Genomic DNA, 17,276 nt, shown 5'->3' with positions numbered 1-17,276 from the left:
GGCAAATGACTAAGTTGCCCTATTGGACTCAGGAATTTGTTCAGAAGGCCATGGAACTTTTCCCTTTAGTTTATTGGTGTTTAATTTAGATTTGAGTAGATAGTATGGGTTTATGCCATTTCACATGTTCCTCTCTCCTTCTGATGAATGAAACAACATCTTCCTAAAGTCATATAAGGAGAAGGCAATGGCACCCGACTCCAGTACTCTTGCCTGGAAAATCCCATGGATGGAGGAGCCTGGTAGGCTGCAGTCCATGGGGTCACTAAGAGTCGGACACGACTGAGCGACTTCACTTTCACTTTTCACTTTCATGTATTGGAGAAAGAAATGGCAACCCACTCCAGTGTTCTTGCCTGGAGAATCCCAGGGACGGGGGAGCCTGGTGGGCTGCCCATCTATGGGGTCGCACAGAGTCGGACACGACTGAAGCGACTTAGCAGCAGCAGCAGCAGCAGCAAAGTTATATAACGGTTTTCTTCTTGAGTTTTGAGGAACCTTTCCATTTTCAAAGAACAAACTGATCAAGTTCAGCACCTACAGGATCTTGATTAATTTAGCACATAGTACTGTTTGTGTGTGTTCCCTTTTGGCTGAGAAATTAGCTTCTTTGTTTCTGCTGCACTCCAAGCCGGCAGTGACAGGAAGAAAAAAAGAGGAGGGTGAAAAGGAGCAGCCTGCCCAGAAACAGAGATGAGGAGAAATCCCTTATTACCAACAGTGCTTAAGTGTCCAGAAGCCAAAACTACAGAAAAAGAACCTTTTGGCTAATTTTAAGATTGCCCCAATGCCACCACTTCTGGCTGGTAATCAGAGGCCCTTGGAGGGGAGAGGGCTGGCAGGATGCCCCTGGAGAAGGTCAGGCATTTCACTGCTGAAGCTGCCTTTGGGTACAGCTGCTCAGTCAGAAACCAAAAACTTTTTGTCCAACAGGTTTCCCAAGTGATTCCTTAGCACATGACACTCACCAACCTTTACCTAACTGATCCCTCATCCTATTTGCCAATCAAAGCCATGGAGACACACACTAGGAACAGAAAACAAAGCACTGGGCTCCCATCATCTCTGACTTGCCATAGAAGTTCTCACTCTATAAGGATCTTGTAGATGACAAAAATATTTGTTCTCCATGCAGGGCTGCTTTTACTGGCTACTCCCAACTTGACTAGAAAGTTGGCATTTAATTGTTCCATGACTTTGTAACTGCATGGGAGGTGCTGCTGCTGCTGCTAAGTCCCTTCAGTCGTATCCGACTCTGTGCGACCCCACAGACAGCAGCCTACCAGGCTCCCCCGTCCCTGGGATTCTCCAGGCAAGAACACTGGAGTGGATTGCCATTTCCTTCTCCAATGCATGAAAGTGAAAAGTGAAAGTGAAGTCACTCAGTCGTGTCCGACTCCTAGCGACCCCATGGACTGCAGCCTACCAGGCTCCTCCGTCCATGGGATTTTCCAGGCAAGAGTACTGGAGTGGGCTGCCATTGCCCTCTCCATGCAAGGTGCTAACCAGTGGAATTTCGATTTAGAATTGAAGCACAGACTGTCTAGCCATGTAACCACCTACACATTTAGATTCAAACCTCCTGAGACAGGTAAGTGACAACAAACAGCTCCACATCAGAGCGTGTCAAAGTTAAGCTGCCACGGCCACCGGGCACACTACTTTTAGAAGAAAGAGTGTTCTTAGTTGTAATTTAATGGGTTTGTGATCTGTTTCCTTAAGACAAATAAAAGAGGGTGGGAAAAGCCATGGATTCCCAGATACAGAGCAATCTGAACTGCCCATATAAAAATCATTACTGGTCCTCTTTCATTCCCTGGGAATGAAATGAATCTGGGATTCATATCTGGGATCTAAAATGAAGCCTTATAATTCAAAAATTAGACTTGAGTCAAATGAGCAGCAATTCTGAAACCATGAAAAATGAAGTTAAAAAAAACTGCTGGTTGTAATGTGTAAAAATTAGGAAGTAAGCTGTCCCAACTAAAACAATTAAAAATACCAAGCACATCCTAACCCAAGAAATATGACATGCTAAAGAAAGAAGTTTGTGTTTTCCCCTCTGTTCAAAGTACCAGCCTCGGGGCTTCTCTGGTGGCCCAGTGGTTAAGACTGCACGGTTCCAATGTGGGGGCCTTGGGTTCAATCCCTGGTCAGGAGACTAAGAGCCCACATGCCTCTCAGCATGCCCAAAAACTAAAATAAAAAAAAAAAAGTACTAGTCTAGAAAAGAATTTTCATAAGACCTAGCACCAGATTTAGGAAGCTACATAGTAACATTATCCCTGATAATAGATGGACAAATGAGATATATCATACTTGACAGTGAAAATATAAAACAAGACTTTTTACTCTCTTTTAATCTAAGTTGTCCTTAATATACTTTCATTTTTCAAAAATTTTAATGATGATGTTTAAAAAGATATATGAATCAAGTTTATCCTTTCTGACAATAATGACCGCTATTCCCATTTTTCCTGGTCTACTTTAGTCTAAGCCCATCTCCTAAGCCCCTGATGGTGCTCACATCTGATCATTTTAAAAGCCTGCCATTGTCAAACAATGTTGAGAAAAACTGGCTTAAGGGCATTACACCTGATGCTGAAAATGTCAAAGAGAACACCTGCTGGCAGTTCTAACATTTACTGTTTAATCAACTAAGATAAAAAAAAAAACATTAAAGCACCAGCTGCCACCTCAGAACAGCTTAATGCATTAAAAAATTTGTCCACAAGAGTCACAAAAAATGTCATTAAAACTTTAATACCGATTACTGATGACTAGCTGCTTCTGATCCCATGAACAATCCAAACCCTTAAGCTTTGTTTATTAAAATTCCTTATCAATTCCTTATATTTCTCATGCTTTTCTATATCAATGAGTTGCTCATTTATAAATAATTCCTAAATAAAAACAAAAAACAATGTAGAACCAAGAGCTCAGAACTGCGTTCTGGCTCTGGTCCCCCACTTGCCCTGGGCAACCTGGCAACAGCATCTAGCCTCTCAGAACTTCAGTCTCTGCGTAATGTGAAGAAGGGCGGGATCAAGGTTTCTCAACTCAGAGCTTTGCCATTTGGGGTCAAATCATTCTCTGTTTAGACGGTTGCCTTCTGCCCCAGGAGATGATTATCAGCATTCCTGACCCCTACCCGCTTCGTATAGTGGCAATCCCCAGATGCGACAACCAAAAATGTGTCTCTAGATGTGGCCAAATGCTCCCAGGAGGGCAAAGCCACCCTAGCTGAGAATTCCTAGATACATACTCAATTTCCCTCCAGTTCTAATACGCCATAGCCTTCCCTGGCAGCTTAGTGGTAAGCAATCTGCCTGGACAAGAGTCCAATCCCTGGGTCAGGACGATCCCTTGGAGAATGAAATGGCAACCCATTCCCAGTATTCTTGCCTGGGAAATCCCACGGACAGAGGAGCCTGGTGGGCTACCGTCCACGGGGTTGCAAAAGAACCAGACACGACTTAGCGACTGAGCACATACACACACTAATACCCTACAAAATAGATTAAATATCTAAATCTCTTAAATGTTATTTGTTAAGTCACTGGTCATCATGGTGACTGTGATGATACTCAGTTTGAGAAGTTGAAATACAGTGACTGTACCAATTCTAATATATTTTTCTTTAATAAAAATTTACAAAAAGACATTAAAGAAATATGTAAAGGAAACTAATACAAGTAAAGTATATGCTAATAATACATTCATCCCATTTTTGAGGATAACTCCTTCAACTGGATAAAAAGAAAGGCATTTTGACATGTTCTTTAACTAATGTGTCTACATGTGTGCTTTTAGTAAACAAGGGGCCTTATAATAGCAGGAGCAATGTGAAGTGCCTGACTTCTAGGAAGGAAGAAAAGCACAACTACTAGCAATCCTTTTAAAACAGTTTTTTAAGCATATTAGAAAAAAAAAGTTTACACCATCTTATGAATTCTTGTTTTTGCTCCAAATTCATGGAACAGTTAAGATACCTTACAGTCTAAATCTGGTATTCAGTCTGTCCTGAAGTCTTAAATGTATATACTTCAAGCGCAGAGATAAGTCAGGTAGTCCATATTCCCAGAGAACTGTCACTGGTTCACCAAATTGTTTTTTCCCAGCAAAATTAGTTTTAACTGGCCAGAGGCCGAATCCCATCTCACAGACTCCGTTTCTTCAGTGGAATTTGACACGGGATCCAAGAGAATGGTCATCATTCGAGTAACCCTCTCTTTGCAGGAGCAACATATAATGTAAGCTCACTTTTTCCTGCTGCAGATGCTAATTTCCTATTTCAGGTACAAGTATGAGACATGTCAAAAGACTCTGCCTTCAGCCTCCACATTTAAAACGTATACTGGAAAGGGGACTCTTTAAGAGAAAATTAAGAAATACATAACTACTCTCTATTAAAGCAGATAATCAACAAGGTATTGTATAGCACAGGAAGCTTTATCCAATATTCTGTAATACTAACATGGGGACAGAATCTGAAAAATAATGAATATATGTGTATGTATAACTGAATCACTTTGCTGTACACCTGAAACTGATACAACATTGTAGATCAACAATACCCCAACAATATTAAAAAGAGAGAATTAAGTGCCCAAAGCAGACCACAGTTCTAAGACGGCATAATTATTATACTCATAAAACCTCTTAATGTAAAAGAAATTAAAGCCTAAAGCAAATGTGTTCCTCTTTCTAAAAAAGATAAAAGAATACCTAAACACATGCTCTCCTTTCACTTTACTGACAAGTATGCTGCAGCTCAAAGTCAATTTCCAAACACTGGCAGATGACAGAAGAAAACTCGCCTTCTCCCCATGCCTGTCCTAGTTTTCCTTCCCGAATTCAGTGTCTTAAAGCATCTGGTTATACAATTTCTCTGCAGTTTACATAAGAAAACAAGTGAGTGATTATATTCCTTTTCCCATCCTGCTACAAGCCACAGTCGAGGTGGACAGAAATGAATAGTCATGGAAAAACATCAAATCCCATGAAAAGGCAGATGGTTAGGCCCGTAAATGGATTCAGCAAGTCCTCTGCTGTTCCTTCTCTCACCTCCATGCACGCACGCTTGGTCACCCAGCTGTGTCTGACTCTGAGACTCCACAGAGTGGAGCTCACCAGGCTTCTCTGTCCATGGGATTTCCCAGGCAAGGATCCTGGGGTGGGTTGCCATCTCCTTCTCCAGGGGATCTTCCTGACCTGGGATCGAACTGGCCATCAAGGAGTTATCTCACATAAAAAGGTAAACCCGCCGTGTGTTAATGAGGTTACGTTTTACTATGTTCAAGTGTTTCCAAGCACTCTTTTTCTGTTCTGTCAAAGGACCAGGAAGCAGAGATGCAGATTGGTGATGCTAAACTCGCACTCATCTCGGTTATCTGGGGTACAAAACAGCTCTCTCTTAGGATTTCCCTGGTGGTTCCAGGGTTAAGACTCTGCCCTTCCAATGCAAGGGGCACAGACTCAATCCTTGATAAGGGACATAAGATCCCACATGGCATACCAAAAAAAAATTTTTTTAAGTTCTATCTCCCTTAGTTTGTTTTAATAGCATTGCCCCTAATTAGCCAATTTCTTATTTGTAATATTAAGTAGTATTCAGCTTGACAATATTTATTATGTCAGTAACCCTCAATCCAAACTCTCTTCTGGTCGAATTTAAAACCCTCAATAGGGACGGTCTCATTTCAAAGTGTAGGCTGCCACCTACTGGCCGATCCCTTCTCAACACCCAGCTCTCCCCAGAAAGTAAATCAATTCCCCAGAAGAGGTTTTCCTGCTGTATTCAAAGCATTCAGTAACATCAACATAATCTTTGTAATTCTTTTCAATACAAAATCTTTAAACAACAATGATTTTCTGTATAGCACAGGGAACTATATTCAATATCTTGTAATAAACTATAATGGAAAAGAATCTTTAAAAATATATAGATTTGAATACATATAAATATGTATAACTGAACCACTTTGTTGTACACCTGAAACAAAATATTGTAAATCAATTATATTTCAATTAAAAAATTTTTAATTAAATAAATATGAAATCTTTTAACTTAAAAAAAAGAGACTACCAAGCCAAGAATGTTTCTGTGTAGCTTTAAATTCCCAGCATATACTCAAAAGGGTAGAACAGTATTTTTAAAAGATGTGCTATTTCTTAAATATACAAAAAGTTCTGTTTGGATAGATTTATCTTCCCCATTTCCTTTATTCTTCACTCCTGAAAACAAGTTCATTTCCTCTTAGAGTGATGGTGATTTAATTGTTCATATTGATCTGGAATTATTCAAAATTCGAATTCATAGTCCTAAAGCTAGTGTAAAAATTCACAACATCCGCTTACAGTAAAGCTCAGAATTAAATAGCTGTTAATTAGCTCAACTCCTCGTCATGTAAACATAAATCTTCCAGCGCCTTCTATGAGCAGTGGACTTTTTCAAGTGATAGCTAGTTTCTCCCTGGTTTAAGCTATTTTTAAGGAAAAATGGGACCAACTAAAATCATTAAAGGGAAATAAGGAAATCCCCTTTCTGAGGCAGCAGGCCCCTGTCTTGGTGAAAGAAGTGAAGGGTAACTACACTCAGCAACATTCACTCAATCAATACTGTCTGATAGTATTAGAATATATATTAGAAGCTGAGGATCCAAGATGACTTAAATGCCTACTGCCTTGGAGAAGTTGCCCGGTGTAGAAATCTCTTGGGAAGACAATTACAACATGTAATTTTGCAATATGCAAAAGATGTAAGCATCTGAACAGTGATAAAGCAGTGACTGGATTAGCTCGGAGAGTCAGGAAGAACCTTTTTCTCTCTTCTTGGCAACAGTAGTTTCAGGCATACAGCCCAGCAATTCATATATTCATATATAATGTATATACATGAAGAATTTGAGAGTCTGAAGAAGAAAAAATATGTATACATTTTTCCTTCTTCAGATTCTCTTCCCTTATGTTAATAGGTAATTACAAAACATTGAGTATAGTTCCCTGTGCTATACTGTAGGTCCTTGTTGGTTATCTATTTTATATATAGGAGCGTGTATATGTTAATCCCAAACTCCTAACTTAGCCCTCTCCCATCCTTTTCCCTTTGGTAACTGTAAGTTTGTTTTCTATGACTGAGTCTCTTTCTGTTTTGGAAATGAGTTCATTTATATCTTTTTCTTTTTTTAGATTCCACATATAAGTGATATCACGTGCTATTTATCTTTCTATCTGATTTATTTCACTTAGTATGATAATCTCTAGGTCCATTCATGTTGCTACAAATGGTATTATTTCATTCTTTTTTTATGGCGAAGTTTCCATCATATGTATGTACTGAATCTTCCTTATCCATTCATCTGCTGATGGACATTTAGGTTGCTTCCACGTCTTGGCTACTGTAAACAGTGCTGCAATGAACATTGGGGTCTATGTGTCTTTTCAAATTATGGTATTCTCTGGATATATGCCCAGAAGTGGGATTGCAGGATCGTATGGCAACTTCATCTTTAGTTTGCTTGCTTTTTATTTCTTATTTTTGGCTGCACTGAGGGTTCATTGCTACACGCAGGCTTTCTCTAGTTGCGACAAGCAGGCGCTACTCTCTGCTTGCAGTGCACAGCTTTTCACTGCAGTGACTTCTCTCGTTGCAGGACACAGGCTGCAGGGCGCAGGAGCTTCAGGAGTTATGGCACACAGGCTTTCTCTCTGGCTGTACCGTGAGCACAGGCTCTAGAGCACAGGCTCAGTAGCTGCGGCCCACAGGCTTGGCTGCCCCGTGGCATTTGGGATCTTAGTTCCCAGACCAGGAATCAAACCCATATCCCCTGCATTGGCAGGCAGATTCTTAACCACTGGATCACCGGGGAAATACCAGTGATCAAAGTAAAAAATACTTTTTAGTTGTTTAAGGAAACTTCATATCCTCCATAGTAACTGTACCAGTTTACATTCCCACCAGTAGTGTAGGCGGGTTCCCTTTTCTCCCCACTCTCTCCAGCATTTATTATTCATAGGCGTTTTGATGTTGGCCATTTTAATGTGAGGTGAGTGATATCTCAGTGTAGTTTTGATTTGCATTTCTCTAAGAATTACTGACATTGAGCATATTTTCATGTACTGTTTGGCCGCTTGTATGTCTTCCTTGGAGAAATTTTTTTCTGTTGAAATCTTTTGCCCACTTTTTGATTGGTTTGTTTTCTTTTAGGAAGAGCCTTAAAAAGAAGACCTGTGAAGGTAAAAGAGGAGTTTCCCCAGGGAATTAAGTGGGGTGGGGAGGGGGGGATCCAAACTGCACGTGCAATGGAAGAGAGATGAAAAACACACAGGCTTAAGGGGAAATAATTCAGTTTTAATAAAAGAAATGAGGCCAGGTGAGTGGGAAGAGGGCAGATCTCAAAATCTCCTGCATATTCTGCCAAGAAATGCACATTTTAGGTTGATCACACTGACATCAAGGTTGGGACAGAAGGGAGGGTGATTACTAAGAGAAGCAAGGCCACTATCCAAGCAGAGACGATTCGGATCCAAAGTGAGCCTCCAGGGCGGTGAGGATGGAAAGGAGAGGCCGCGGTAAAGACAAACTGAAGATAAAATCAGAGGACCTGATGAACTTGGCGAATGAGGAAGAGGGAAGAGACTAGGACCTCCTCAGTTTTCCGGCTTAAGTAACCAAGTGGACGATGGTATATTTGCTAAGAAATGTAGGAGGAGGCGTGGATTTTCTGGGAGAACATAATAAATTCAGCTGAGTTTGCAAACATGAGCTTGGAAGTGCTGAGGCTGAAGTGACGGGAACACCCAGGTGAAGACTGCAGTGGGGTGAGGGGCAGTACACACAGAGGTGGCGCTCAGGCCCGAGGTCTGGACTGGAGATGGAAATTCGGAAGAAGCTTGGAAGTCACCAAGCCTTCCTCACAGGAAGTAAAAAGCGGAACACGCTGTAAAATCAACAACTTTTCCTGGACCCGCTAGAGAAGCAAAGGCACAGAGCAAACGGCTATCCCCAAGAATGGAGAGCAGACCAGTGAATACAGGGACTCTCGACTGTGCAGAGCAGAGACCAGAAGTGGGGTGGGAAACCTGGGCTGTAGCTGAGGAACTGTTGGAGCTTCGTGAGGACAAGTCTGAGAGCTAAAAACTCAGAAGACCCAGTCATAGGGGGCCCCCCTACAATTTTGTGAAGTTTCCCTTCAGGAGCTTGATCAGGTTTCCATAGTAAATGTCAGAGAAAATCCCCTCTTGCCTCCAGTAGGCGAAGTAAACAAGGAACCATTCTGAACCACTCCCATTTCAAGTAAAACCTGCTAGTTAAGCACAGCCCAAACGCCTGTGTAGCATCAGAACCCAGCTGACCTCAAGGCAGGAAAAGACCCAACTCCCGCTCTCTAGCCACCCAGTTCTACCAGAGGTGGAGAGAAAAAGCTGAGAAACATTTGGGAAACTCATGGTCCAAGGGCACAGGCTCACTTAAAAGACAAACCAAATCAGAGGATTACAGAACACTGTCCCTTACCCCACGAACACCTCACCGCCTCATTCCTAAAGGCCTATTTACAGCAGTTCCTTTTACCCAATGCATCACGTCTGGCTAACAAGGGAAGAATGACAAGGCACACCAAAAGGCAAAAAGCACAGTTTGAAGAGACAGCACAGGCATCAGAACCAGATGTGGCAAGGATGCTGGAATTATCAGACTGGGGATTTAAAACAACTATGATTAATACGCTAGGCTTCCCTGGTGGCTCAGCAGTAAAGAATGCGTCTGCAATGCAGCAGATACAGGAGACGCCAGTTCAATCCCTGGGTCTGGAAAATCCCCTGGAGAAGGAAATGGCAACCCACTCCAGTATTCTTGCCTGGAGAATCCCATGGACAGAAAAACCTGGAGGGCCATAGTCCATAGGGTTGCAAAGAGTCACGACTGAGCGACTGAGCAGGCACGCACGCACACACACGTGATTAATATGCTAAGATCTCTACTGGACAAAACAGACAGCAAGCAACAACAGATGGGCAATGTAAACAGAGTCAAAAATCCTAAGGAAAAAAAAAGTCTAATTCTACACTTTAAATATTAGTTAATATATATAAATATATTCAAATATGTCCTTGAAGTGTATATAATATCAAGATATGTATAGTGGTTTTCTCGAGTTTCTCTCTGCTGGTTTGGGCAATTTTTATTTTCTTCTTTATGCTTTTCTGCTGCTGCTGCTAAGTCACTTCAGTCGTGTCCGACTCTGTGTGACCCCATAGACGGCAGCCTATCAGGCTCCCCCGTCCCCGGGATTCTCCAGGCAAGAACACTGGAGTGGGTTGCCATTTCCTTCTCAAATGCATGAAAGTGGAAAGTGAAAGTGAAGTCGCTAAGTCGTGTCCGACTCTTAGCGACCCCATGGACTGCAAGCCTACCAGGCTCCTCCGTCCATGGGATTTCCCAGGCAAGAGTACTGGAGTGGGGTGCCATTGCCTTCTCCATTATGCTTTTCTACATCTTGCAAATTTCCTATAATGCATATGCATTTAGAAAGCAAATGCATAAAGGTTTCTATTTTTTTTGTTTGTTTGTTTGGCTACACTGGGTCTTCTTTGCAGGGTGAGGGCTTCCTCTAGTTGCAGGACACACGTTTCCCCTGGTACAGAGCACGGGCTCTTAAAGCCTGCAGGCTTCAGCGGTCGCAGTGCACAGGGCTTAGCTGCCCCACAGCATGTGGACTTTTAGTTTCCCAATCAGGAATGGAACCCACATCCCCTGATTGGGAGGCAAATTTCCAACCACTGAACCAGCAGGGAAGTCCCTTTGATTTCTTTTTGAAGATCTAAAGTCTCTAGCAGTCAGAATTAGCTGGGGCTAATTGAGATAGTTTGAGATGGCTGAGATGCAACCAGCAATCTCGACTCTATTAAAATAGACAGCGAGGAGAAAGAAGAGAGGGACAGGACCCAAACCAAACTGGTGTAAAGGGAAGGGGAAAGAACTACCTGAGAGCTCCTGACAAGTGGGATGGAACACTTGATTTCCTGGATTCAGCTAGGGTTTCCTGGATGCAAGTATAACATCAGAGGAAGAGGGGAACAAGAAGGAAAAACTGGGAGGAAAAAAAAATCTTAAAGCCCCTCACTCCTTTTTCCACCCACATGAGCTTTACAGGGCAGTGGTAAAGGCCAGAAGGAAGGCAAGTGTCAACTCCTACCCAAACTCAACTGCTTTGATTTCCAGATTAGATAAGACTGAAGAAACAGACGAAAGGTCAAAGCGCCTCCAAGGAAGGCAGCGCAACAGCAAGGCGTTGGAACGCATGCCTTACAGAGCAAATCTGCTGTGAGGATGTTGGAATGGGCCAGTATGCCTCCTCTGATGGCTTTAACTCTGAGTTGAATGAAGTAAGCGACAGCAATGGGCAGAAATGGATCACGTGCCAGGCAGAAGATACTGACTGGCGGGGATGAAACGTGGAAGGATGCTGCGATGCTTAATAACAGGTGTCCAGCTGGCTAGGTGATATGGCCCGGTTGTCAGATACCAGTCTAGATACTCTGGGAAGATATTTTTAGACGTGATTAACATCTAAGTAAACCAGATTATCCTTCTTAATGTGGATGGGCTTCATCCAATCACTTGAAGGCCTTAAAGGGAAAGACTAAGGTTTCCCAAACCAGAAGAAATTTGTCCTGAAGACTGCTTGGTTTTCTAGTCGGCTGGCTTGCCCTACAGATTTCTGAGTTGTGAGCCCCACTATGGTGTGAGCCAATTCCTTAAAATATAGATCTCTGATTCTCGCTCTCTCAATATAGATCTATGTATTGTGCTAAGCCGCCTCAGTCCTGTCTGACTTTTTGTAACCCTATGGACCGTAACCGGTGACTCTTCTGTCCAAGGGATTCTCCAGGCAAAAATACTGGAATGGGTTGCCATTTCCTCCTCCAGGGCATCTTCCCAACCCAGGGATCGAGCCCGTGTCTCTCATGTCTCCTGCATTGGCAGGCGGGTTCTTTACCACTAGCACCATCTGGGAAGTATGTACAGGTATAAACATAGATACAGATGGGGCGTCCCCAGAGGCTCAGAGGCAAAAAAAAAAAAAAAAAAAAATCCACCTGCATTGCAGAAGATACAGGAGATCTCTGAGTCATGAGGGTCCCCTGGAGGAAGGCATGGAAACACACTCCAATATTCTTGCTCAGAAAATCCCATGGACAGAGGAGCCTGGCGAACTAGGGTCCATGGGGTCAGAGAGCTGGACATGACTGAAGCGACTGAGCACACTACAGCACATATAGATATAAAAATATATACATATACAGGTATATTTTATACACACACACACACCTACTCACACATAGGTATATCCTAATGGTTTGATTTCTCTGGAGAATCCTAATGCACATAATAAAAGATGAAATCTATTAGCAGTGACCAATAGGGCAGAACTTTGAATGGGACTGAAACTGGCAAAGGCAGGGCAGCAATAAGAGGTTGAAGATTCCCAGATGTATGAATGACATGACAAACAATACACTTAATGTAGAATACTTTGGAATCTATAATACACAGAATATGAACTAGACCAGAGGGAAGCTACAGTTAGAACACATTTAGTGAAACTTAGGCCAAAGGAGTCTGGAGGTGGCTGTGGAGACAAAAGGAATCTGACGATGCAATAAGGACATGGCAAACATTTTAACAGGCATACTTTGTACTGCCAAGATGTGTAAACTCTACAGGAATACTGTTCATATATAAGGATACTAACTTACCATACTTGTCTCGCAAGCCGACAGTACATCTAAAGACTCCACCAAAGGCAACGTCTTCACCAAATATTACTGAAAAATAATAAAGAACATGTTGTATCTAATCATTCCTAAATGAGTCTAACAATAAGTAATGTAAGTGTCTACATACGAAATTAGAAAACAGAAATGGATCCTGAGATCTAAAGCAAGGTTTGCCAATTTAGACCTTAGTGACACTTTGGACTGGATGATCCTTCTGTCATAGTGGCCTGTCCTGTGCATTGTAGGCACAGAGCAACACACCTGGTCTCCGTGCAGTGGGTGGGCTGCTGACTGCACAGAGTGGTAACAGCCAACAGGGTCTCCAGACAGTGTGAAGTGCACGGGGAGGATCCTCCGTTGTGAAAGAAACACTAATCTGGAACCTCACCTTGTTTCACCCATGAAGGAAATGAGGTCAGAAAAGTAGTCAAGTAACTTAACAAGCCAAAAAGCAAGAGGCAGAACTGTGACTCACACTCTAGGCTTATATGTCCCTTGGGCAGTGGCGTTTGAGGGGTGTTTCTACTGGCTTGGGCGGGGAGCGGGAGGAGGTTAATGATTCCCCCTCCCTTTTTTAAAGAATCCTGTGGATCATTTTTCAAGTCTTTAATTGAATGTTACAATATTGCTTCTGTTTTTATGTTTTTGGTTCTTTTGTTGCAAGGCATATGGGATCTTAGCTTTCCAATCTGGGATCTAACCCGCACCCCCTGCATTGAAAGGCGAAGTCTTAACCACTGGACCACCAGGGAAGTCCCCTGATTTTCTTTTTTTTTTTCTAATATACCATATACAATGAGAGTCAGCAATTTGAAGAAGCTGAAAGAACAGCATTTCAAGCTGAGAGAATAGTGACAAGTAGGAAAGTGGAGAAGGAAATGGCAACCCACTCCAATGTTCTTGCCTGGAGAATCCCAGGGACAGGGGAGCCTGGTGGGCTGCCCATCTATGGGGTGGCACAGAGTCGGACACGACTGAAGAGCCTTAGCAGCAGCAGGAAAGTGACATAGACTGCAAGTACAATGGAATGTAAAGAGCAAGGCAAAGAATCGTTCTGGTGAAAACTCAGGGGTGCTACGTAGGCAAGGCAAATTAAACTGAATAAGGGGATGTTCACAAAGCTGAATTCTAGTGCCATTAATGCACCTCACCAGCTCCAAAGACCTCAAGAAAATAACTCACCCTTATCTACATGACTATATCAGTCATTCTGTTTCAAAACAAAGCAAGTCCAGCTCTCACTTCTCCTAAAAACTAACCTGCTTTCCACTTGACCTTAAAAACTGAGATTCTCAAGGGGAAACCCAAGGTATACTAAATATACATATAAAGCCAAGTCAATCTAATTTAGAAAACGCACAGCAGCACAACTCTTTTTATATCAATAATTTAGTAAGATGAGGTACTCATAAAGTTAATTATTAATATTAAAGTTATTTTCCAAAAAAAATCTTACAAGTTGAATGATAATGTATCCCAAAGGAAAGCACAGAACTAAACTTTAATTTTATATCAATAAATAGATAGCTGAACAAAGTGGTATTTTCCACTTTTTCTATATGCTAGACAAACAACAGCACATATTTTAAAAGGTATTATGTTAATGTATTATCAGGACCACACATACCATGGAAAAAAATTAATTTAATAATGTCAGTGTCAGATATACATGAGAACTAATTCATAATAAGAGGATAAAAATGTGTTTAATATCATAATTTGATTATTTAGCCTTAAGCATTTGTTCAGGTCTTATAAAAATTTCAAGGAAGCAACCTAGATGTCCATCAGCAGATGAATGGATAAGAAAGCTGTGGTACATAGACACAATGGAGTATTACTCAGGCATTAAAAAGAATACATTTGAATCACTTCTAATGAGGTGGATGACACTGGAGCCTATTATACAGAGTGAAGTAAGCCAGAAAGAAAAACACCAATACAGTATACTAATGCATATATATGGAATTTAGAAAGATGGTAACGATGACCCTGTATGCGAGACAGCAAAAGAGACACAGATGTATAGAATAGTCTTTTGGACTCTGTGCTGGGGGGCGGGGGTGGGGGGGTGGGGGGGGTTGAGGGGGCAGGGAATGATTTGGGAGAATGGCATTAAAACATGTATAATATCATATAAGAAATGAATTGCCAGTCCAGGTTCGACACAAGATACAGGAAGCTTGGGGCTGGTGCACTGGGATGACCCAGAGGGATGGTATGGGGAGGGAGGTGGGAGGGGGGTTCAGGATGGGGAACATGTGTACACCTGTGGCAGATGCATGTTGATGTATGGCAAAACCAATACAATATTGTAAAGTAAAAAAAATAATAATAAATTTTTTTTTAAAATTTCAAGTAGATATAATGCTATCCATTGAGCTCCAAACATTTACAGCAAATCTTCAATTCTGAATTAACACAACTACCATAGTCAAGCAGGGCTTCCCTGGTGGCTCAGCAGTAACAAATCTGCCTGCCAATGCAGAAGACGAGGGTTCGATCCCTGGGTCAGAAAGATCCCCTGGAGAAAGAAATGGCAACCCACGCCAGTATTCTTGACTGGGAAATCCCATGGACAGGGGAGTCAGGTGGGCTACAGTCCATAGGGTTGCAAAACAGTCGGACATGACTTAGCAACTAAACAACAACAACCACAGTCAAGCACCAAGGAAGTTTACCTGCCGTAGGATCTTTGGCCAATGAGTTATCTAAGGCACTTGTTACTGCCTGGAAGAGATTCATTTTCTGAGTCTGCCCTGTGAAAATTTTAAAAAAAGAAAAAAGAAAAAATCATGTATTATTACATAAAAAATAATCAGTTTTTTAACAGTCAATTAAACTTTGATTAAAGCCAAGGTAGAAAGGAAAGCATGGAATATATTACACAAATTTACTGGATTATTTACCATGGTAAGGTCTCTGTGGAAGATATAAAAGCAATACAACTTTAAGATGCTTGTTGAGGAGCCAAAACTGAAACATATTAAACAATTTAAAAACAACTACTAAAAAAAAAAAAAGAAAGAAAGAATACAATAAAGTTGAACAAATATGTGTCCACATAAGTAAAAGGTAAGCAAAGTCAGTATAGAGAAGCAAGCAGAGTGGGAGGGGTCTGGGAAGATGCCCTGGATGGGTTTTAGGAACATAGGTCATAACAAATACACATGACCAATGGCATGTGTTAAATGCGCCAATAAGAGCAAATAGCCATGGACCATAAACAATGAGAAAGGCTAAAAGAACTTCAGCGCCCAGAACTGTTTGGATAACTCTACAATCCCATGCCTTGGTCCTTCCTATTATCTTATTGCTCAAGTAGAATCTCTGTCAGCCAATCTCTATCCCCCTAAATGGGCTGTTAAGACGATTAAATGGAACAATAAATGCACAGAACAGTGAAGAGTGCATGACCAGTGAGCACTGAATAAATACTAGCTGACTTTTGTTAGACTCGGGACTGTGTCTCTGTGCTTCATGTTGACCTTGGCCATTATTCTGAATGGTATGAAGCTTTATTTGATAAAGTTCCAAATGTCAGAATTCAGAAATAATCATGATTTTAGGGCTTTGATTTAAGCCTCAGTGCTGCCCAGTGCCCATGGTCTTCCTAGAAATTTAGGGTCAAATCATCTGTGAAAACACAACTCAGAGCAAAAAAAAGTTCCTTTCTGCCCATGTCTTCTCTGATGCTCAAGCTCTGTCTTCGTAGCTCAGTTGATAAAGAATCTGCCTGCAATGAAGGAGACCCGGGTTCAATTCCTGGGTCAGGAAGATCCCCTGGAGAAGGAAATGGCAATCCACTCCAGTATTCTTGCCTGGAGAATCCCCATGGAAAGAGGAAGGAGCCTGGCAGGCTACAGTCTATGGGGTTGCAAGAGTTGGACATGACTTAGCAACTAAACCACCACTGTCTTCATGTCAGTGCCTGATCCATGCACCTTAATCCATAGCCATGCAGTTATCAAATTCCAATGCCTGTTGCTTATTCCCCAACCACTGGCCCACCTAAATTCTGTGAACTGCAGCTGCCTGTGTGTCCTCAAAGCCAAGGTCTAATTCCCAGGCTGGATCACAACAGCAACTGCTGTTGCCTTCAACCTGCAGCCATGAGACCCTGGTCACCTGTCCTTTTCCTGGAGACCTATCCCCAGAACAGCCTGGCTCCACAGCAGGCTCTGACTCAGGACACCTCCAATTTGCCATCTTCCACTGACACCCAGCCTTCTGATTCTCTGTCCAGCTCTGGACTCACACATCTCTCTGATCCCTTCCACACTGCTGAATGACAGTCTGTATGATCACCGACTCAATGCACACAGGTTTGAGCAACCTCCAAGAGACAGTGAAGGACAGGGAAGCCTGGTGTGCTGCAGTCCATGGGGTCACAAAGAGTCAGACACAACTCAGCAACTGAACAACAAATACTCAATCAGATCTGCCCCGCTGCCTTCTGAGCCCATAATAAAGCCTGTTTCTACTCATATTTC

General features: G+C 42.0%; 1 protein-coding gene across 1 annotated transcript in view; it reads right to left on the bottom strand.

Annotated features, from left to right (window-relative positions):
* The window catches only part of BCKDHB (branched chain keto acid dehydrogenase E1 subunit beta), a 266,976-nt gene that overhangs the window by 245,378 nt on the left and 4,322 nt on the right, over positions 1-17,276 (bottom strand). The window contains exons 2-3 of the mRNA XM_019967076.2: positions 15,465-15,542; positions 12,763-12,831 (exon numbers count right to left, since the gene is read on the bottom strand). Coding sequence (XP_019822635.2) covers positions 12,763-12,831; positions 15,465-15,542 — 147 coding nt within the window. The remainder of the gene's footprint in view (positions 1-12,762; positions 12,832-15,464; positions 15,543-17,276) is intronic.

Source organism: Bos indicus, chromosome 9 (genome assembly GCF_029378745.1).
Source record: "Bos indicus isolate NIAB-ARS_2022 breed Sahiwal x Tharparkar chromosome 9, NIAB-ARS_B.indTharparkar_mat_pri_1.0, whole genome shotgun sequence".
Classification (NCBI taxonomy): domain Eukaryota; kingdom Metazoa; phylum Chordata; class Mammalia; order Artiodactyla; family Bovidae; genus Bos; species Bos indicus.
The sequence above is the reverse complement of the archived record's forward strand: the minus strand, read 5'-3'. Positions and strand labels throughout refer to the sequence as shown.